The sequence below is a fragment of the Onychomys torridus genome, chromosome 23, assembly GCF_903995425.1.
Source record: "Onychomys torridus chromosome 23, mOncTor1.1, whole genome shotgun sequence".
In the NCBI taxonomy this organism is placed as follows: Eukaryota; Metazoa; Chordata; class Mammalia; order Rodentia; family Cricetidae; genus Onychomys; species Onychomys torridus.
In genome coordinates, this window is record NC_050465.1 from 12,378,653 (window position 1) to 12,403,456 (window position 24,804).

General features: G+C 36.5%; 1 protein-coding gene across 1 annotated transcript in view; it reads right to left on the reverse strand.

Moving 5' to 3' along the window:
• Positions 1-2,380: 2,380 nt before the first annotated feature.
• Slco4c1 (solute carrier organic anion transporter family member 4C1) overlaps positions 2,381-24,804 on the reverse strand; it is a 59,474-nt gene continuing 37,050 nt past the window's right edge. Inside the window, exons 6-13 of the mRNA XM_036173710.1 lie at positions 23,959-24,077; positions 22,668-22,812; positions 22,103-22,298; positions 16,596-16,749; positions 14,067-14,257; positions 9,993-10,057; positions 7,623-7,760; positions 2,381-5,202 (exon numbers count right to left, since the gene is read on the reverse strand). Of these exons, the coding sequence (XP_036029603.1) occupies positions 5,042-5,202; positions 7,623-7,760; positions 9,993-10,057; positions 14,067-14,257; positions 16,596-16,749; positions 22,103-22,298; positions 22,668-22,812; positions 23,959-24,077 (1,169 nt within the window). The 3' untranslated portion in view covers positions 2,381-5,041. The remainder of the gene's footprint in view (positions 5,203-7,622; positions 7,761-9,992; positions 10,058-14,066; positions 14,258-16,595; positions 16,750-22,102; positions 22,299-22,667; positions 22,813-23,958; positions 24,078-24,804) is intronic.

Sequence of the window (24,804 nt, forward strand, 5' to 3'; positions counted from 1 at the left end):
AACATTAATATTTCCCAATGTATGTTTACAAAATAATTAGATAACTTCATAAGCAGCATAATTTGGTAGCTCTTTTATAAAGTAAAATCCTTTACTCCATAATATACTTAAAAGAAGTGATAGAAATAAGAGATAAATATTGGTAGAAATGTCAATGAGGGGAAAGTTTGAAAATGGAGGCCAACATAGGCTGGGTGAAGGTTCACTAGGAGATAAGGTAGTTATCATCTTCATCTATCTTTCTAAGAGATGTTTCTTAACAAAAAAAGGGACAAAAATCCCTACAGTAGTCATTGCTGTCAGAAATATATCTTAACCAACTCATCCAAGTACTATCACATACAGACGTGTACTTGTGTATATGGCACTCCTGGAAGAACATGACACCATTTCTATGTTAATTTTTCCAAAGATGTATGACATCCTTATAAATCACAGAATATATCAGAGAAACCAAAATTGAAGGATGTTTTATAAAATGTTTGGCCTGCCCTTTCCCAAACATCAAGGGCTTGTGCCACAGCCAGTCTTCAAGATTACTTGCTCCAGTGAGCCTGCCAGGGTTGTGCACACGCTGGTAAGGTTTCCTGCCACATAGCATCAGGCACAGTTGGGGGAATTCTAAGAATCTCTTCCCTCACCTGCTTTAGCAAACCAGATATAAACCTTGGCCTATGGTAAAGGTTCTTTGAGGGTACATTACAGCTTGAGTTTGGTCCCTCTTTCATGATCCACTGTAGCAATCAACCTGCCACATCAATCAAGCCCTATACAGAGTGCCACATGCTAAGGAACAGAGTTTTTCTCATAACAACCAAATGAACATATCTTCTTACAAGCAGCTCATCCAATTCCATCAAACTTTCAGATGATTAAACTCCAAGTCATTGTCTTTATCATAACTTCTTAATAGACTTCAAACTAGAACCAGCCAACAAAACTGATCCTAGGTCACTGACGTACAGAGAACAAAACACAGGTACTAACCTGATAATACCCACATCTATGAAACAATGTAAACATTAATATTTCCCAATGTATGTTTACAAAATAATTAGTCAACAATTCACGTTTGTTTCAAGGTAATGAAATTTGAAATTAAAGACTTAACAGTAGACAAGAAGACGTGGAATAAAAGGAAGAATTAAAAACTCTTGATCGGAGGTTGGAAATTTAGCTCAGTGGTAGAGTGTTTGCCTGGCAAGCACAAGGCCCTGGGTTCGATCCTCAGCTCCAAAAACAAAACAAAAAACAAAAACAAAAACACAACTCTTGATTGGAAAGGAATAATGATCCACGACAAATAAACAATGAGTCACAGATACGATTTAGAGCATGTAAAGACCATTAATGTCTAACATGATTTCTTCCCTAGTACTGTACTGGGAATTTTGATAAACCAAGATGAAATGTTACTTTTGTAATTAGCAGATAATTCAAATCTACAAAAATATTTACAAAACCTTATGTATTATTCTTGCATTTTTCAAATATGTAAGTTATAATGTAGAATAATTCTCCTAATATGGTAATGAATGCAATTTTATTGAATTATATACACCTACTAAGATAAAAAGTCACTGGATGGTATTCACCAAGTTCAAAAGCACATTGATTTCCCTTTACCATTCACAAAACGTGTTTAGATTCATAAAGATAAGTTGTCTTTCAAAGACTATATGATTCATTTTACAGTTTGGATTTGGAATGTCCTTGAAAGTTTGGTTGCAATTTGGGGTCATTCCTGGAAGGTGGTTGAAACTAAGAAATTAGAGGAAGTCAGTCATTGTGGGAATGCCCTTGAAGGGTATACTTGCACACTACCTGTTCCACTCCCTCTTTCTGCTTTCTGGCTATTATGAGGAAAGCAATTTGGCCCCCAACCATTATGCCTCACCATGACCTCAGCAACAATGCAGCCAAATGACCACGGACTGTAAGTAAAATATGTTTTTTCTTTGAAGTTATTTTTCCTAAGATATTGTGCATGATCATCATCCTTGATTGTTAATCTGATGGGATTTAGAATCACCATGGTAATAAATATCCAGTCATGTCTGTGAAGAATAATCCAGATCAGATTAATGGAGGTGGGAGGTTCTACCTTAAATGTGGGCAGTACCATTTCAGGGGCTGGGATCCTAGACTGAATAAAAAGGAGAAAGCGTACTGAACAGGAACATCACTTCTCTCTGCTTCCTGACATGATGTCACATGACCAGCACCTGCTTGCCCCTGCTGCTGGGTCTTCTGTACCATGATAGACTATAATCTCACACTGGGAGCCAAGGGACATCTTTTCTCCCTTTACTTGCTTTAGTCGTCTGCCTTTTTGTCTCAGCAGTGAAAAAGCCAAGATAATCAAACACTTAAAACAATGTAATACAAAGTATGATTTAATACGTTACATGTAATTATTTACAGAGTTGTTTGCAACAAAGAAAATAGGTCTCTGTTTTATTTATATCTTCCTTCAATTTACATAGCAGAGTCAAATATATACCATTTTCTCATGTGTATGAATTTTATATTTCTATGCAGTTAAGAAAATTAAAATATTACAAATTTTAAGACATGTTCAGATATGTACAAAATTACAGCAGATCCACCTGCCAGTTATTTTAAAATAATTATAAGCTATGGCAAATATACATTATGGAAATGTATTCTAAAAGCAGCATACTGACACATATCATCTGTATGAATTTACAAGTAGAAACAATGAAGATTACAGTAGTGTATTTACCTCCTCACAAATGGAGGTATCCTTTCTAAATCTAAATGTGCAAGTGCCAAAATTATTGGTTCCCTTTAACCATTTTCATTTGCAAGTTTATTAAAAAATATAAAAGGAATACTTCAAAACTGAGTATGCTAGACAACGTCAGTTTGATGAACACTTCATTATGGATGACAACTGTCTATTGACCTGTTTGTCAGACTGTTTCTATGTTTAGGAAATTTTTTCCTTCTCCCTAAGTGGCAGGACACTCATCTGTATGTATATAGTCTGTTTTCTTCCTTGTTCTTATTTCATGTTTCTTCCACTGAACTTCTCAAGAATGCCATTAAGTTATGGTTTCCCACTGGATTCCATGCTTCCACACACAGGGATGTAGAATGTCTATTGCCCTTGGCCACAGTGGAGGCAGCATTTAAAATGTGCCTGGAAGATGGGGATGAATATGTTCACCTGAGGTATCATGTATATTTCTCTGTCTTGTGATGTCCCTTTAGTGGATGGAACTTGTCTGCTTCCCAAATTCCTGGATTTGGGCTGTATCTTTTAAGTTGGTTTTTGGTTTGTAAATGTTCCTGAGTTAAGTAGGTCTAGACCTCTGTTTCCTGAGATTGCACCTTTCACTTAATATTCAAGGTGCTTGCAAGTTTAACTCCTGCCTCCTCCCTCTTTCTTGAATGTAAGCTTATAAGTGATATTAGGTTCTGAAGTCCTTGACCACACACAGATTACTCCAGACACAGCAACATAAATTTTGTGATTTCTAGTGCTTCTGACTCTGACTTTCTTCCAGGTCTTTTCTTTTCTCCAGACTTGTGCTGTCCTGATGGGGAACCCAATACATGAAACTTATGGGGAACTAAAGGGGAGTGGCTGGCTGGCTGGTTGGGAACCTGATACCAAATCTTATTAAACAAAAGCTTTAATTTGCAAAAACAATTCAAATATTATCACCCTTAGTTTTGAGTGGATCTTTTAAGCACCAAGTATCAAATTCAGACCTTGCACTCAGCTACATGCTTAGCCCTTCAATACTTTTTTAAATTAGAAATAGTATTCACAAGAATAACTTATTTTTCCTGATGCTAAAGGACCAATCTCCTCAGTATTTTATATAAATCTGTCAGGAACCCACACAGATGGGATTTTGTTCCTATGATGTCAGGCATATAAAATACTTGTGCTTCCAGTAAATACATTATCAAATTTAAACTTTAACTAAATAACAACATCTGATGTCTGTTAAATGCAACTCTGTTTTGGTTACTATAAATAATGTGCTAAGTGATTAATTTGGAAACTAAAATTTGAAGTATTCAATACATACACGTTTTATGATACATAAGGCATTTTGATTGCTTGCCATGTTTTTATTACCGGGGCTGTTCCGTTCCTCTGAAAATATGTAATTAAATAATACTATCACAGAATCATAGGTTTTAGTGCTAAAATTCAACAGTATTAATGAATCACCTCCTAGAAATCTTATTCTGAATTGAAAATATGTGTAGTCAATGCTGCTATTTCTGAGGTGGTAGGGCACCGAACACAGAGAAGATAACTATCCTACATTCTACCAGTTCAGTGACTTACTATGGAAATCAATGACAGAAAGGGAGTTATAAAACAAATTACATTGTAAAGCTGCCTTGAATTTCATGAGTTTTAAATAACCAGTTCCAAAAATCATCACATAAATTTGATTAGCTTAAATTTTTGTTGTTGTTGTTGTAAAATTCTCAAATTCAAACTATTGACAATGAAAATTAGAATGTAACTAGTTACAGAAAGAATTTAAAAACACATCAGCATGAGCCAGTGGTGGTGACATACACTTGTGACCCCAATACTTGAGATGTAGTGCCAAGAGGAGGATCAGGGATCAAAGGTCATCCTTGGCTACCTGGGTTCCTAGGCAGCTGGGGATATGGGAAGCCCTGTCTTACAAAAAGCAAAACAAACAAAAACTGATGTTTTAATTTGAGTTTATGCACATATTTTTAGTGTAAACTTTCAATTACTTGGTGTTGGTCACTATTCTTGTTACTCCTTAGTGACTTCACAGTTAGAAAATGGGAGCAAATAAGAATCTGTGTGTTTTGTGGCTTTTGGTGAACTTTAAAGGCACAGGCCTGTGTTCTTTGTTTTGTTTGTTTGTCTGCATTATATAAAAAATAGGAATCTGTACATAGACAACAAACACCCTCAATTGTGGAACATGGGTTTTTAAGTGATGGTCTACATGGACTAGACAATGGTGCCTTGGCACGGTGTGTTCTTACATCCTCTTCTTTTCCTTTTTCATTCTTCATTTTCTGCTTTGTTGAAATCCTCTTCCATCGAAATAGTAGACACAACTACATTCTGACTCTGAAATGACACCTCTGTGCCTGGTGGTGGTGGCTTATAGAGGATGATTGCAAGTCCGTTGAAGAATATGGTGATAATTTTACAAGTAACACCTAGATACAAAACAAACAGACTGTCATGCATTTGGACCATTAGGAAAAACTGTTCCCACTGAGTGATTCTTCACAAATAGAAACTTCCAACTTTAAAATGAATAATTATAAGGAATAAAAATTCTGTATTTTCAAATTGTAATCCACAAGACAGGCTGAGTATGGTAGCATACACCTGTAATCACAACATTCGACCAGCAGAAGCAAGAATTTCACATTTGAGGCCAATTCACAAGGAATTTCTGGACACCTTAAAAAAGAGCAAGACTCTATCTCAAATTAATAATAACAATAATTTAGAATTATTTGATTAAAAATAACTAAATATACATATAAATAAAATATATGACATTACAATTATTTGATTCTTGAGTATAATTACAAAAATAATGCTGTGTATTATGTAAGAGTCAGTAAATCCTGGCATTTCTTTGCCCATATTTCTTATTCTTTTTGAGAAGCTATTTTGCTATGTGGCCCAGACTAGCATCAATCTCATGATCATGTGATCTCAGCTTCATGGGACCTGAAATTATGTATGTGTACCACCACCACACCCCACCCAGGCTCTGTGCTCCATTTCTGAGTTTGCAAACAATGTACTATATTCAAGGGGGAAAAGTAATCAAGAATGAAGAATAATAAAATAAAATATCTCACCATCCATAGATTTGAATAAATTAAAGAAATTTCATGTCAAAAATGGAAAATAATATTTAAAAATAAGAAGGCTGCAGAGCACCTAGGAGACGGCCTGGATATGAATATATCATATTTAATACCCAAATTTGTTCTATCATATCAGCTAAAACCATGATCTATTCAGATTTATCACATAAATTCTGATTTGATTTCAAATAGTTCTTCTTTTGTCACAACTACATAAAGATAAATTAGTTTTCACCATAGTATCAGCATTACTAAGTGTCAATATGAAAAATGATCTCACAGTGTAGTTATTCCAATAGTGGAATCCCCATTTGCTAATCACACCTATCTACTATAAAACATCTGAAATCTAGGAATTCTCCTTGACCTACCTAAGCCTTATAATTTATCAAAAGGTCACTGACATATTCAACTGTCTTAATGCTTGGTTGTTGATTTATGTTTGAAATGTAAAGTTATAAATCTTTTTTCTCTAAATTAGTCTATAAAGATTTTAATACAATTACAATATTTCTCCCTCACCTTTATCCCCTCTAAACCCTCCCATTCAACCCTTCTTAGACTCTTTTAAATTTGTGGCTTTTTAAAATAATTTTTATTAAATGTGTATGTACATATGCACAAATATTCCTAACTATAACTTGCCTGCCTTATATAATGTTACCTGTATGCATGTTTTCAAGGCTGAGCATTTGGTATTGGATAACCAATCGGGGGTTCTTCCCTGGGAAAGATTACCCTGCTCTTAATACCCCTCAGTTGCCTGCAGTTCTTCATATAGGCTTGAGGGCTAGCCACAAGCTAAACATTTGTCCTTATACTCACTGCTAAGTGTGGGGTTCACCCCTCATCAAGGAAATGTTATGAACAAGGAGAATAAAAACAGTTTTGAGTAACAGGTAAAACTGATGAGATTAATTTTATCCAGACAAGCTAATGTTTACTCTCATTGTGAGTTTACATATTTATTATTTATTTATTAAGTAGATATATGTTTCTGTAATTATGAATTCAGATGGAGAGAGAGAGAGAGAGAGAGAGAGAGAGAGAGAGAGAGTCTCCTTATTGCCCAAGCTGACCTGAAACTCATTATGCAGCCTAGGTTAAACTCAAATTCATACCTATCATCTGGGCTCAGGTTCCCATGTTCTTGGATCACAGCTGTATACACCCATGTCCATCTAAGAGTTCTCTATATTTAAATATTGCAATGTCTTACATTGCTATGAAATGTTTAACTGTCAAATTGCTACATACACTATGTATACTATATTTTCTTAATCTTATCTTTAATTTATCATTTAACCAAGAAGATATAGACTACCATCAACAAAATGAATTAAGGATCATGGTAAAATACTTCTAGCAGCTGCAGGACATTCCCCTACTATGGCTTTACATAGTTTCCAGAGCCCAGACACTTAGAAGAAAATCACTCTTCAGGGTTTTCCAATACTCTTTTATCTTTTGTGCTTCTTTTCCCAAACATTTAAGAGAAACTGTTCTTTAAAAAAAGCACTTGATATGTAATATACAGAAAGTGAAAATTTTATTCTTTTATCTAAGAAGACTGAATGAAAATTGCAGAGGCCATTCATACCTTCTGATATCATGTTGGGTAACTGCTTTAAGCCTCAGCACTCTATGATTGCCCACAGAATATCTTGAACATCATACCAAAACTAGACCACAAATCGCTAACCACATGATTCACATTAGTCTACTCTAAAGTTACCAAGATGTCAACTTACTTATGGCTACCAGCATATGGGCCATTCTGATGTTATCATAAATCCAGCAAGCTCCTTTTATTCCACATTCATTGACATCCCACAGAACACACGTGCTGTCTATTGTGACACCAAATATAATTGGTCCAGGTATTGTGCCTAGAGGAATTAACAACGAAAATGAAAATAGGTGAAGATTAAAGCTTATAATCATAGGTTTTAATATGTATAGCTATAGATAGATTTACATAATAAAAATAGGTTTTACTCTATCCACCTGCACATTAGCCAATTCATTCATAAGTCAAAGTGATATAAAAAATTTGTCAACATATTTAAATTATATACTTTCTGCCAGGTGGTGGTGGTGCACACCTTTAATCCCAGCACTCGGGAGGCAGAGCCAGGTGGATCTCTGTGAGTTCGAGGCCATCCTGGGCTACCGAGTGAGTTCCAGGAAAGGTGCAAAGCTACACAGAGAAACCCTGTTTTCGAAAAACCAAAAAAAGATAATAATGATAATTATATACTTCCAATCAATTCAAAAAAGTACTTTAATAGAAAACATTATCACTATGGCCAGTGAGAGGCTCAGCGGGTAATGTTACTTGCTACCCGGTCTAGCAATCTTAATTAGATCCTGGCCACAGTTTTGGGTAACTGTTGCCTTGCTTGCTGACCTTGACCTTGATATCCTCCCTATGCTAATTCCCTGCGAGATTCCACCCTCTTGAATGCTTAAGGGAAGTTCCTTGTCTGTGTATCCTGCATATTGGGCATTAACAGCTTAGGTGCAAGATTGTAAATCATCATAAGTGAACTTCTGCCCTCCAGGGTTCTCCCATTGTGCTATAAACCTGTATTTAAAACCTCCCTCCTTCAATAAATGGCATTCGGGATTCAAAAAAAAAGAAAGAAAAATTGAAGACAGCAGCTGGGTGGTGGTGGCACACGCCTGTAATCCCAGCACTCAGGAGGCAGAGGCAGGTGGATCTCTGTGAGTTCGAGACAAGCCTGGTCTACAGAGCTAGTCCAGGACAGGCTCCAAAGCTACAGAGAAACCCTGTCTCGAAAGACAAAAAAAAAAAAAAAAAAATTGAAGACAGCGATGTTCAAAAACAGGAAGTGGTGATGGTGTCATGGGCCTATGAGGATGCTGACTAAATTCTATCAAATTGTGCAAACAGGAAAATTGTATACTATGTGAATTATCTGTCAATAAAGATCTTATATAAAAAAAGAGAGAGAAAAAAAGAAAAAAAACTAAAGACAATTTTACTTTTATACTGTGTTAAAACTTTTGTATTTTGATTTTATCTGATACAAAAACTATAAATAATAATAAGGTACCATGTAATGTTTGAGAACCTGCAAAATCTTTAAATTCATGCAAATACACCTACATTCACAACATATTAATTATTTGTAGCAAAAGCTTTCAAAAACCCATTCCCCTAGTTTTTTAAAATGTTAGTTTAGTAAATATTTTAGTTTACCACTATCATAAGGTAACAATTGAATCCATCTCTCAATTTGGCTATAATAGATTTAGAAAATAAGAATAAAAACTTTTGGTACACAAGGAGGCTGATAAAGTACTCTATGTATTGCCTGCACATTTTGTGCCTATTTATACACACACTAATGTGGGCATGTATGTATAATGTAACATGAATGCATGTATGAGTGAACATGCCCACATACAGACATATACAGGAATATTTCTTACACACACACTTACACATACCACAAGCAATGAACTTCCACATAAGTAATCCTCCCCACCTCTACATATTACCCATGAGTGAATTCAAACAAATGAAGACTGAAAGTATTAAGATAATAATTCATACCAAATATGCTGTTATTAAAGAAGAGGTGGCAATGGGGCTGAAGAGATGGCTCAGTGGTTAAGAGCAATGGCCACCCTTCCAAAGGATCCAGGTTCAATTCCCATATCCCCATGGTAGCTCACACCTATTTCTAACTCCAGTTCTAGGCTCTGCCATCCTCACCAGTGCAGGAAAAACACCAATGCACATATAAAATAAAATGTATAATAAAAAAAAAAAAAAGAAAAAGAAGAGGTGGCAAGAAAAGAAACTGTATGCTGAGATCCATAATTGATGTTTAAAGTGGATCAGATATTCCCTTGAGGTTAATCCATGGTGGGATTGGAAACAACAGATAACAAGTCACACAAGTGAGATGTAAAGCCACTGTATGCTCATTTCATGTAAGCAGTGCTACGCCATGAATGTTGGAACACAGCTTTCATCGACGACAACTATGCATTCTTCTACATTGCATCATTTTCTTGGTGTATAACATATCCGATTAGGTCAATAACACTAATGAACCAAAACAACATAATGTTTTTAAATAACATACCCAACAACCGCATTAGCATGAACTGTACCCCTAATGCCAGAGACCGCTGTCTGTGATTGACACACCTGCAAACATATTCAAAACAAATGAGAAAAAACATCAGGGCATATATTAATTATAGTCACTCTTTCATATGGACATCAGTTGAGCATCTCTACTCAAGTAAATGTTGTTCAGATGAAAATATTTGTAAAATCTTACATGGGAATTATTTTGAGATTACAAAATATTACTATCAGTAATAAAACATTAAAAATAACACCAAAAAGTCATTAGCCTCTGAGAGTTTCAACAAGGTCCTAGGGAAAAAGAACCCAATTTGCTGGGCTGTTAATCCCAGCACTTGGGAGACAGAGGTAGGCAGACATATGAGTTCAAGACCAGCCTGGTCTACAGAGTGAGTTCCAGAACACCCAGAGCTACACAAAGAAACCTTGTCTCAAATATCAAAGAAAAAAAAAAGCATTCAATTTCAATATTTATCTTTCATAAGACCCCTAAATAAATTAGGCATGGGGGATGTACTTCAGCAAAATAAAAATCACAAATGAAAACAATCACAGGTAACACAGTCAATACTCTGAGATTAGAAGTAGGAAAGGATGCCCACTCTCAGTGTTCAAATACTGTCCAGATGAAGTAGGTAACAAAAAAAAAAAAAAAAAAAAAAAAAAGACCTACAAATTGAAACAGAAGAAACTGCCTCTGTTTTAAGATGGAGTAGTTTCCACAAAAGAACTATTCACATGAAAAATGGAGTTAATAAATTTGAGGATACCAAATCAACATTACCAATCAGTTACACACTGAAATATTCATAAAAGAAACTAAGAAAAAAAATCTCACTTACAATAGAACCCAAAAGTATTTAAATACCTGGGATTTAAAAAATGGGGGAAAAGTCTTGGACATCAAAACAATATAAAAAGATGTTGGGAAATGACACACATAAAAAGAGACATCTTAATATTCACAAATCAAAATAATGTTGTCTACATGCCCATACTCTCCAAGGCAATTAGAATAAAATCCCCATCAAAATGTTAATGAAATTGTTCACACACAAAAAAAAAATAGAAAACACAATCCTAAAATTCATATGGAAAAGACCCAGAATAGCTATGTCAATTTTGGTCAATAAGAACAAAATTGGAGGCATAATATTACCAGATTTCAAGCTATAATAACAAAGCTATAATAATAAAAAGTCTGGGTCTGTCATAAAAATGTACACAGAGATAATGGAACAACACACACACATACACACACATATGTATATGCAACTGATATTTGACAAAGACATTAAAACACATATGGGGGAAGAAGATTTTGTTTAATAAATTATGTTCAGGAAATTGTATATTCTGTATTCACATGCAAAAAAACAATGAAATTTTTGACCCTTCTCTCAAACTATATACAAAATGCATTCAAATTGACTAAGGACTAAACATAAAACTTGAGTCCTATCCTTCCAAAGGCAAAAACAGAAAGTTTTCAACATTCATTTGGGCAACAACACTTTTGGCTATCAGACCATAATATAAGAACCAAAGCAAACAGAGGCAAATGGGGCTGTGTCACAATGCTTCTGCACAGCAAATGAAGCAAAGTGGAGAGCCAGAATACAAGAAAGAATCAGCAAATGAGGCACCTTGGAAGTACTTTATGCATGAAATAAATCATAAACTCAAGCAAAACAATAACAAGAAAAAATTCTAAAAATAGGCAAAAATCTGACTGGGCACTTCTCTGAGTAAGACATAGCCAAGTCCAGGAACAATGTGGGGCACGGTGCTCAGAACCAGTGGTTGTGAACAAATGTGCATGGAGACCACGAGGAGTAGCTGTCTTGCGCTTACTAGTTCGATTATGATAAAGTGAAACAAAATGATCTAGAGGAAATGGAAAAGGAAGCCAGTGTAAACTACCAGAAGGAAAGTGAGTTGCTACAACAGACAGACAGCAGTTTCTCAAAAAAGTTAAAATCATAAGTAACCAGTGGTTGAGCAGAATGTCAAGGAGATCGCCGCACTTCTGTGTTCACGACAGACTTACTGATTTTAGTTAAGCAATCTAATAACTCAACCATCAAAGGAATGGATAAAGAAAGTGTAGTATATAAAATAATTATACCACACAAGGAAAGGGAAATCTTTCCAGTTGTCCAGCATGGATGATAACCCTAGAGTACACTGTACTGAGAAGACTCAGACAATCCAGTGTGATCGCATGCTGTCATTCCTATTTGGACACTGAAGCATCAGCTTCATTGGAAGTATGGGCAGAATGGTAAAATCGCTCAAGTGGTCCATGTGCTTGTTGCCATGAGTGGTGACCTGAACCTAGTCCCCGGCAACAACACAATAGAAGGAGAAAAGTGATTCTTGAAAGTTGTCATCTGACCTCCGTGCAAATGCCGTGGTATATGTGTACACATATGCATGCATACAGATAAATAAAAAATTTAAAATACTTTTTAAGAAGTAGAGAGTTAAGTGGTGATTACCAGAGGGCCAAGGTCAAGGAAATAGTCCAGCTCTGTCTAAAGCTGCAAAGTATTAATTATGCAGGTTAAATTCTGGAGATGGAATGCATAGTTCTGTGACTGTATTGTACATTAAAGGCAGAACAGGCTCAACTATATACAAGTTCAAGACCAGCCTGGACTGTATGAGACCCTGCGTTAGCCCCTGGTCCCTCCCCCATAAACTTATATTATATATTTGAAATTTAATAAGAGTAAGTGCTAATTATTCTTTCTACACATGTGTGCATATGCACAAAATGGTTACTGTGTAAAATGATGACTATGGACATTAGCATGTGGTTATAATTTCATACCATACGTGTATATTTCAATGTACTTAATAGTCATACATACAGATTTAATTGACTAGCCATTGCAATAAGTCTGGAAAGCAATTAAAATGAGCTAGCATCTGTAGCGCCCCCCACCACCACCAAAAAAAGCCTTTTTTGGGCAGAGATTACAAGTAGGTACCACTACACTCAAGTTAAAAACCTTATTATTGTTATTGTTATTATTTTTGAGTATCACTATTAACTAAGCTTCAAATACTCTGACGTCTTTTAAAGTTGCTACTAAAATCACACATATGGGTAATTATAGAAACTGAAGCAATAAACAATAGTTTCTGGACTAAATAATAGTAGTTCTTTCTTTAATGATTGTTCAATGGCAGTCATGGGTGATATCAGCATATAAGGGAGTCATGTGAGAGACAAAAAACATGACTTTTTCTAAATGAGTAAAGAAGCCAGGCAGAGTGGTACAAGCCTGTCACTCCAGCATTTCGGGGCCTAAGACAGAAGAATTAGTGCAGGTTGGAATCCAGCCTGGGCTCAATAGTGAGTGAAATGTGGTCTAAAAATACAAACCCAAACTACATGCACAAACAAGCAAGCAGTCAAAATGTGTTTTATAACATTTCAATTATTTTTGTAATTAATTTTACTTTTTACTGAATGCCTCATTCTCAGATAATGTTGACCATTTTAATTTAATTTAGAATCCATACTCTCCTAACTCATTAGAAAATATGAATGATAGGAGGTGAATAGCAAGAATCAAAGTGCTAAGAAAGAAAAACCCTGGTGTCTGTTAGACAAGAAGCAGAAAGCCTGCTGTTGGGAGGTAGAGATTCTTGTAAAGCAGCATTAGAGAAGGAAAGAAACAGAAACAAAACAATGCCCGGCTAACAGCTATCTTCTTAGCAGTTTATAGGGACTTGACTTGCCAGCACTATTTAACTTAGAGTGAAGATGTTGTGGTTAGGCCAGAATACTTGCACACACCTGAGCAAATCTCCATCTCACACTGGTCATGTGTGAACCTTCAGAGAGACGAATACTAAACAGATGTCACATGGGCAACAGTAAAACGCTTTCTTACATTCGCTTCTATAAACCTCAGACATCTGGGCTTCTATGGAGTCCCAGAGTTCTTGATGCATCATGGTAGTACTGCTTGAATCAATAAAAGCCTAATTGAACCTCTAAGTGCACAACATGCTTCTTTAGGATATGCAAGTTTCAGAGTGCAATGCTTACCTTAATATAGACACAGTTATCGGAGTACCTGCCATAAACGTAAAGACAACAGTAATGAAGAAAATGCCAAGAAATATGGGCAAGTTTGTACACCGAGTTTTACATTTCCCAGCTTTAGCTTCAAAATCAGTACTTTCTGCAGTAGATGTGATCTCTACTTTCCTTTCAATACAGGAACAATTGTAATATACCTGAAATTTAAATACAAAAGGTCAAAGTTATTGTTTACTTTGAAAATATATTTATTATCATTTTGTCACTGTCCTAATCTAGAGACAGTCAATGGTGTTGAAAGTGAGAAACCCTAAGAGGTTAAGGAAATAGTAACAAGCCATGTGTATAAAATCCAATCACTTGTATTTGACTTTGTGGCTGTTACTCCAACTTGTAGCCTATTATCGGCCCATGACATAACACAACTTGACAAGAACATAACAGTTACACACTTTCTGATGTTCTATTTCCATTACTTTCAGTAGAACATAATTGCCCAGATAATGTTTTCCTACTAACTCTTCTTTTCCATTACAGGGGCACAGAGGCATCCATGCTGACAATCTCATTATGTGTGCTAGTTCAGAAGAACAAACACTATGATTTGGATAAGTGCCACAGTAAAATTATCCTGTATACTCTACAACTTTATATCCTTTTTATAACATTTATGGTAACAAAAATAGGAGTTACTACACCTTTACTGTGAAAGCAACCTTACACATAAATAACTTATAATTACATACAGGCATAGATATATGTCTATAATAACATGGCATTATGAAAGGTAACAACAAAAATACCCTATGTTTTGTCTTTGTAGAAAAAAGATCAGTTATTTAGAAACTTTATTGAATCCTAAAGGCATTGTATATTTCAATGTTATCCTTAGTGTAAACTTCTGCACATTTAAAAGAACAAAATTATAGTGAAATGGGGAAGCCAAAATAAGTAGTCTTTTCATGGTTACAAAGGGTAGATGTTTTCTCTCTGATCAAGCAATTCTAGGGCCAGTGTTGTTTATTTGGGAAGAGCAATTAATTATACAGATGAACCTCCAACATGTGTTATTATATAGGCATCAATCAGATGTACATATAAAAACTAGCTTGTTCAGCCTTAACATTTTTAAATTTCTAGGACATTTATTTATTCATTGTGGGTGGGTGAGTGTGTGTATCAGAACAGGTATGGAGGTAGTGCAACAAATGGTGGGAGCCTGTACCTCCACCATGTGGGCTCTGGGATTCAAACTCAGATTTTCACGCTTAACAGCAAGCACCTGTACTCACTGAGCCATGTTGGGTGCCCCAGCCCGAACTTCTTAAGAAGAGAACACCACAGGATTTTCTGACCCACTCTAATTGTATAACTCAGTAAAGGATGTGACAGAACTCTCAGCCTAAGTTACGTTTGCATTTAGGTCATTGACAGAAAAATATTAACAGTGTTCAAAAAACATGCACACATGTGTATTATTTTATTAGATGGGTAACTTTTGTCAATATGAAATAGTTCATAAAAGAGTGTTTGGGGCTGGAGAGATGGCTCCGTAACTAAGAGCACCTGTTGCTCTTGCAGAGGAGCTGAGTTTGATTTCTATACCTACATGGTGGTTTACAACCTTCTCTAAGTCCAGTTTCAGGGCATCTAACACCCTCTTCTGACTCCCTTAGGCAGTAGGCACAAACATGGTAGACTCCCTAACTATAGGAAAATAGTAGTTACTCACCCACCTTGCATGTAGTTCTGGCTCTATATTGCTGCCAAGCTCCCTTGTGGGATTTTTGATTCCTGACAATGAATTTTTTTTTTTTTTAAAGCCACTAAATTTGTCAAAGTGCTTGACAGCAAAGCAGTGCTGCCTTCCGATTTAACATGAGCAGCCCTCTGTTTGCAGGCTAAAAGCTTAAGCTCTCTTGCATTGACTTTGTTTTCCTTTTTTAGACAGGGCCTTACTGTGTCAACTAGGCTGGCTTCAAAGTCACAGAGATCTACCTGCCTCTGTCTTCTGAATGCTGGGAAATAGACAAACTGATGCCACCACATGCAGTACACACCATAGAGGTGGAGTCCAGAGTCTTACACATGAAAGACAAACACACAGCCCACTAAGCTAGCTGCATGGATTGTCTGAGATTATTCAATTATATCAAGAAGAAATAATGTCTGGGTAAATCGCTAAAATATTAAATTATATTTGAGGCTGAACTAATGATTTGGATGATTTACAATGCATCTCTGTGGTGTGTGAAATTTAAAAATAATTAATGAGTTTCATTATATTACTGATTAGTAATCATGCTCAAGGCTCTTATAATTGAGAAAAAAAACAATATAAAATGGTAATATATAACTGCTAGGCTGAGTTCAGCAATAATTGCCTGAGACATGAAGGAAGCAGAGGAAGGAGCCAGGGTTGCTTAACTCGGATGGTGGAGTAAGCCGAAGGAAGACACACTAAGAGGGGCAAGATGATGATCACAAGACACAAGACACATTGCTTCACTGAGACAAGGTAAGAAACATGGCTACCTTTGGTTTCCTGTTTGAAACAGAGGCTAAACAGCCTGCAAAGCAGGGAGAAAAGTACTGGATCCCATCACTTCCGCAGAGGGGGTAATAGTAGGACCGCAAACAGTTGCAATTGGCATTACAAGGAGCAGTCAAATTCCCCAGTTCTCCTGTTCTGTAAATAAGAAAAGACAAAGAAGGTAGATTCCGTGTGTGTGATGTAACTCCTAAGGGACAATTCAGAAGCAGTGGCATCTTGCCACAGTGTCATTTAGTCAGTCACTTACCACAGCTAAATGAATAAAAGAGAAGAGAATTTCTGCTTTTCCATGAGATTTAGCATACAATTAACCTACTTCTACACCTACACTGAAATCTTTGAGGAATGAGGACTTGGGGAAGCATTTTTGATTAGAGTAAACCTTAAGAGGGGAAAAGCGGTCAGGTAAGAATTACTAACACTCTCTCTCTCTCTCTCTCTCTCTCTCTCTCACTCACACACACACACACACACACACACACACACACACACACAAAGTAAAATAAAATGGAGTGAGTGTCTCAGTAAATGCCAAGGTTTCCAGGTGACAAACAGTTATTGGTTCTGGGATTATCTGTAGATAATCTGCTACCCACCATTTGCAAGGAGCTTTCTCCTTAATTATGGCAGGGAAAGAATTGCTAGATATTTACAAACATCCCCCAAAAGTGGGCAATATTTTTAAACAAACAAACAAAATCATTTTGTTTAATACTTTCATATTACCACTGAATCTGTCTTTGCAAAAAGTAAATTTCCTGATCTCAGACTCTGTGATGTGTTTATACACTCTCTTCCTATCTGTAAGAAGTCACAGAAGTCCTGATATACAGGGGCACAGATGCTGTGGGATGTTCTGTATGCTTTGAATATGTGTTGCTCTGATTGGTTGATAAATAAAATGCTGATTGGCCAGTCAGTAGCCAGTCAGGAAGTACAGGTGGGATAAGCAGACAAGGAGAATTCAGGGAAGAGGAAGGCTGGGTCATGAGTCACCAGCCAGACACAGAGGAAGCAAGATGTGAAGGCAGAACTGAGAAAAGGTTCCAAGCCACATAGCTAAGCATAGATAAGAATTATGGGTTCAGTTAAGTGTGAGAGCTAGTCAATAATAAACCTGAGCTAATGGCCATACAGTCCATAATTGATATAAGCCTCTGTGTGTTTATTTGGGTCTGAGTGGCTGCAGACTGGGCAGGACACAGGAAAACCTCCAACTACACACCGAAGTCCTGATATATGGGGGAACAGAAGTCCTAATATACAGCAGCATAGAAATTCTAATATAGGTCGGGGATTTAGCTCAGTGGTAGAGCGCTTGCCTAGCAATCCTCAGCTCCACATACAAAAAAAAAAAAAAAATTCTAATACAAAGGTTTACTCTAATCAAGGATACTTCCCCAGGACCTCACCTATTCATTCCTTCAGCAACGTGTCTGAAGCAGGTGATAAGTAGGCCTTGTGTTGAGTGATGAGAGTACAAAGCTGAATCAGATAGCATCATTCCTCAAAGATTTCACTGTAGGCATAAAGGTAGGTTAATTGTATGCTAATCTGCTGACTGTGGTTTACCGGCATTTAAAGACGCCTTTTAGAAGCTCCACGGCAGGACACATAACATGAGAAAAAGTTTGGAGAAAGGAGGCCTGAGAAGCTCTCTGTTCTAAGTGAGTCTTACAAATGAGCAAAATTAGCCACACAGTGGGTAACTGAAAGAGGAGCGATGGAACAAAGAAGAAGTGGAAATGGTATCTGAAACAAAAAATGAAAAGGAATGTTCCTGTAAGATGTCAGGGTCTAAATTAATAGTTGCCTCAAGGGCCTTGTTAAAAATCAATAACTGTTAATTATTTTAACTATATATGCTTATATTCAACAGTGATATTGTCAAAAGTTCACCAAAAATGTTTTGATGTGTGCACAGTACATATGGATATGTGTATGTACACGGGTTTGCATCTGTGTAGGTGAACACGTGTGCCTGAGGTTGACGTTGAGCAGCTTTTTTGCTTACTTTCTTAATTGAGACAGTATCTCTCACCAACCCCAGAGATCTCTGACACAGGCAGCTTGCTCTGGGTATCCACAGTCTCTGTCTTTCAAGTGATGGGATTAGAAATAGGCTGCCAAGCCCCTCCAACATTTACACGGATTCTGGGTATCTGAACTCAGTTCTCACACTTGCTCAGCAAGCATTTGTCCTCTAAAGTTGCACAGAGTAGGAATTTGAGGAAAGGAGATTAGTTATAACACCCTGAACAAGTGATCAAACTATAAAGAGAAACCAAAACACAACTCGATTATAAAAAAGATTGGAGAAAACTTTTAAACATATAATCAGTAGGATTTGGCAATGGGTAGATGACAAAGCACCATTTCAAGGAATTCAGAGGTACTCCTACTATTTAGCTGAGGAGAACCCAGTTCTGAGGGAGGGATCACCACTATGGTTTTACATATCTCGAGATTAAGAGTTTCAAATCGTCAGACAACTGACCCAAGATTAGAAATCTTAATAGCCATTTGCATGCATATTTAACAAAAATCAAGCTAGTGATAAGGTATGTCATACAGAGTGTAGACATATCTAATTTTCTTCACTGTGGCTCATGTTATAATCTACAGTGTTCACTCTTAAAAATTCACAAAATCTAAGGAGATAGGCAGAGGTTTGGGGAGGTCTACTTACTCCACATTCACCCAGTGAATCTTATGCAGAACAGGAGAAACATAACTGAAAGAGCGAACCAGAGCCACAGACAAGAGAGAAAGCATCATTCCTGCACTGTAAGCAAAATACATAAACCAATGAAACATCAAAGTGTTTAAAAACAATCTACTGAGCCGGGCGGTGGTGGTGCTCGCCTTTGATCCCAGCACTCAGGAGGAAGAGCCAGGCAGATAGATCTTTGTGAGTTCCAGGCCAGCCTGGTCTACAGAGTGAGTTCCAGGAAAGGCGCAAAACTACACAGAGAAACCCTATCTCGAAAAACCAAAAACCAAAAACAACAACAAAACACCAATCTATTGAACTGGAAAATGTTGGTATGTAAGTAGTAAGCAGAGAAGTTTGTGAAGGAGGAGGATCAATGTGGAAGGGAGAAAATACGTTTCTGGGAAATAGAAATCAAATGGTACATTGTAAGGGGTGGGAATGATGGCTGAGGTAGTAGGGGCACATGCCACCAAGCCTGATGACCTGAGCTCAGTGTCCGGAACCCACATATTAGGAGAGAACTAACTCCCACAAGTCATTCTCTGACCTCCACATACATATACACACACAAATGAATTAACAAATGTAAAAAGGTTGTAAGCCATCTTTCCTTCTCACTGGAGTACCTTCTTTGCAACTGTGCCCTTCCGAATGCTGCCACATGTGTCTTTATCGCACATGATTTTATTACAAAAGGGCGGCAGTCTCTGCCCACAGAAAACTAATGATGTACAACAGAAAGGAGACTAGGCAAAAATCAGTCCTCACAACTCAAAGTTAGTAATACAAAGTTACACAGTAGTTTCAACTTAGAATTTCTAATACTTGTCGTATTATTTATAAACACATACTGAAAATACACAAAATGTAAGATGGCATTATGAAAAGCACAGCAGAAATGATAGAAGAAAATATATTGCTTATCATCAAGCTTCAGTCAATTTCTATCTTTTTTATAAAAATTTATGACAAGTTATGAAAAGGAAATTTTTTAATAGAAAACTAGTAAATGCTAATTTCGAAGAATTTTTTTTTCCTCTTTTTTACTTTGCTTTTTTTTTCTGAGAAAAGGACTCTTTCTGTAGTCCTGACTGCCCTGGGACTTGCTATATAGATCAGGCTGATCACAGACTCACAGAGATCCACCTGTCTCTGCCTCCCAAGTGCTGAGATTAAAGGTGTGCGGCACAACACTAGGCTTGTGAAGTGTGTGTGTGTATATATATATATTGCTATTTCCACACTTACAACACAAATTCCACTCAAATTGGTGGCTGAAAGTAGCCTTTATTTTCAATAACATTCACAACCTTGGTAAATACATATCCTTTCTTTCCTTTTTCTCAGCTCCTTAAAACCTTTAAACCTCGTTTTGCTTTTAAGTCATGAAGCCTTTCCTAAGGACAGTCAAATAAATTTGAAAAGACCTCTTTTTGAGAATGCTACAGAACTTTCTAGAGCTCCCAGTATTTTGTTTTCTAATCTCCATTTTTAGATTAAGAATTTACTGTCTCTGTAAGAGGAAGCTCAAAGAAATGTTGACTAAATGTAATGGAGCTTAACCAAACATGTATTTATTTAGAACACTTGGCATCACATTAACTTGAAGGAATGACAGACACGTGAATATAACTACAAATCAAGATTATTGTCATTGGCAAACTTTCCTAAATGAATTTAATGTCATAGTAATGCAGTAGTACACAAAATCTTGAAATCTCATACCTAGAGTGACACCTCCATCAAAAGCCACATACACATGTAATGAAGTAATTGAAACAGTACAATGTGGCTCCCAGCTATGACCTTTCATCTGATCTAGTGCTGGTGGCCCAGGATTTCATAACAAAACAAACCTGGCCAAGAAAACTCACTAGTGGGAGAAACTTGTCTGCAAGACAGAACAAGAAGTCATTTATTTCTCTAAAATGAACACAAATTTCATAGTAAATAGAATGGTAAGTATTATGCAGGTTTAGTCTTATATATATATTTAGTATATCTTCAACCCCAAATAAGAGAATTTTATTAAAAAAAAAATAACTTCTGCTTGGCACTGGTGGTGCACACCTATAATCCTAGCACTCAGGAGGCAAAGGCAAGTGGGCTTTGAGTTTGAAGCCAGCCTGGTCTACAGAGCAAGTTCTAGGTCAGCCAGGGCTACACAGAGAAACCCTGTCTTGAAAATCAAGAGGATAGCTTCTATTTTAAAATATTTAAGTTAATAGGGAATTAGGATGTTAAATTCTCTCTAGGATATTGCCATAGTCTTCTTTTTATAGCTATAACAAAATATCCAAGGCAAAACAACTTACTAAGACAATAGGTTTGCTTGAGGATAGGGAAGAGTACTAGCAGATGGGAGGTCAAGCAAAAGGAAGCAGGATCTGATTGGACTCTGATGATAGGATGTCACAGGACAGGATGGAGAAGACCAGCACGATTCTGTGCTTCTTCCCTATCATATGAATCCCTACAAGACAAGCTCTCTGTATATTTTTCTTCTTTGAATCCCTGAGCCAAACACCTTGCCCTTAAACTGCTAACTTAATTAAAACTTACAACTTTCACAAGGGCAGTAGATATTCAAATGAAAACAAAGCAACAAAGAAGACAAAAATCCCACAAAACCTTACACTGAAATGAACAAACAAAAGGTGTCTCAATTTTTTTAAAAGGATAATTCCTAACAACCTGCTTTGAGAAAGGAGATACTTGCAAATGCACAGATAATATCTGACATTAATGTAAAAAGTATTGAAATATATTTACCCATTATATGATTCAGAAACACCAGCAAATGGCTCATTTTCACATTTTGCATAAATAAATACAAAACTCAGCACAAGTGCTACTCCAGATGTAAACAACGCAAACTTCATCGTATTTTTACACTTCATTTTGAACTTTGAAACAAGAACACCACCTATGATTTGACCAAGAGCAGCTCCAGGGATTAAAACAGCTCCTAATGAGAAGTAAGATAACGAAAAACACATAATTATGCTCAGTTACTCATACAGACAACTGGGAGATATCAAGACCAACACCACCATGGCATCCACAGAAAAAAGCAATTACCTAACATAAGAACACATGTACAAAAAGTATCATAGGTACAGGTGGTGGAAGGTGAATAAAACTAAGTTTTAACAGAATTAACGTATTCTTAACCCAGTTTTGTCTCTTACGTTGGCACAGAATATTGATTTCAGAGAATCAGAAACTTCTACCCAAAACTTCAAAGTGTGAACTATCAAAGGAAGCACTCGCCCAATATAAACAATGTGCTTAATTAGACTCAGTATACCACGTGATAACAAAGAAAGGCTTTTACCTCCAAGGATTGCTGCAAAGCTGGATGTTATTCCAAATTGATTTTCTATAAATTTGGGTAAAAACGTGGCAAATCCCGTAGTAACTAGTGCTTCAGAAGTAGTCGATAAAACTAAACATATAAAGACAGAATTCCTCAGCAAATTCTAAGGGAAAAATACAGTCCAAGTAAATAATTGATTAGAGCACAAAGTGTGTCGTTAACACAGCAGCATAAGAAAATGCAAGCATTTAAACTCAGGGTTTCCTTCTGGAAAGAAGATATAATTTCAGTTCATTGATAGATGTACACACACACACACACACACACACACACACACACACACTACACAGATGAGGACATTTGTATGTGGAGTACCTAGGGGATTGATAGATGACTCACTACTTGGGTCCTTCTGCCTTTATTGACCTCAAGGGGCCAGCGGAGGAGGCAAAAGCCCATTTGGGAAGGTTCTCTTTACTAGGATTAGAGTAAGTATCTATAACTATAAATTCACCCCCTATCAGGTTACTTAAAATAGATTTAAAGTTCTGCATCCACTAAATGGGGAACTTAAAACTGAGCATGGATGAATATTGTTTCATAATTATGGTACTCAGTAACTAAGGACCTTTAGATAGGTATGAAGTTAAGTAACTCCATAGGGATCTATACTGCCAATTGGCCTAATGCACCAAGTTTCCAGGTATGAAGGACAGATGAGAACATTGGTGGTGTAGCCGTGAGCATAGCTGTCTGGTAAGAATAGATGAAAATCTTCCACCCCATGCAAGGGAGGAACTCTAACTTAGGACTTCTCAACTTCCGATAGAAAAAAGGAAATAATAATCAGAGACAATTGAAAATAAGGATGCATGATCCAAAAGGAAGGAGGCTTAAAGCCAGCTAAGTTCACAGACAGTTGATCAATGCATGGCAGAAAGGAAATAGCATGGAGTGACTGACTACAGATGAGGAACTGCTGAATATGTTCTCAGTGAAATAAATCATGCTCTTTCAATTATTCTATTCTGGAGCTCAAAGGGCAATGGCATTCAATCTGAGTTGCATATAAAAGCTTCAAGAGTAATAGATAAGAAAATAAGTTATAAAATGTGAGGGTGCCTGTGCCTTTACTTACATGTGTATGTAATATGTACACATGTGTAAGTATTGTGTTACTATGAGACTGTGGGGGGAAATTCACACACACACACATACACACACACACACACACAGACACAGAGAGAGAGAGAGAGAGAGAGAGAGAGAGAGAGAGAGAGAGAGGAGAGAGAGAGAGATTCTATTTTACCTTCACAGCAGTTGGAAAATCCTTAATACTTTTTCCAAAATTTTCATCTGTATGTTGAAAGGAAGTACTACTATTCTGATGAGTCTGGGAAATTTTGCCAGCTTGAATTTTTGCTGTTCCTGGGGGTTGGGGTGGAGCAAATATGCTTGTTTTACTATTTATCATTTCACCAATCACTTTTTAAATATGCTTACCCTTTAATTGATGTACACTCTGAGTATGTAAGTTCTATTAGTGTTCAGTTTTCTTGTTACTGAAGTTGTGAAATATCTATGTGTGTCATTCAACTGTGCTAAAGGGTAAAATGAATTCACACTCATGAAGAGAAGCCAGGTGTGATGGCTCAGATCTATATTCTCAGCATACAGGATGTTATGCCAAAAGGATTGGCATGAGTCTGTGGCCAGACTGTCAGCCTGGGCTGCAATGTGAGACCCTGTTTAAAAATTAAAATAACAAAACAACAATAACAACAAAAAACAAGAATACCAAACTAACAAATAGAGTTCCAATCTGTGTAAACATTAATGTTTAGTCAAAGAATTTTAATTTAATGACACAGTTTTGTTCCCAACATATATTATTCTTCATTTGAAGTCTGATAACAATCTGAAAACAGAAATGATTTCTTTTTGAGGGGGTGGGCAGTCTTTATAGATCAAAATACATGTGTGGTTGTTTTTCTTCATTCACTAAAGAAAATGATAGACACATGCTTGGAAAGTGAAGTTATATTTGTTGTCTTTCATTGTGGCCCTTTGTTTAAAGCATAGTTCTGTGAATAAATCTGAGAAAGCATCATCATGTGATATTATAATGGAATGGCCCAGGATGATAAAGACACCA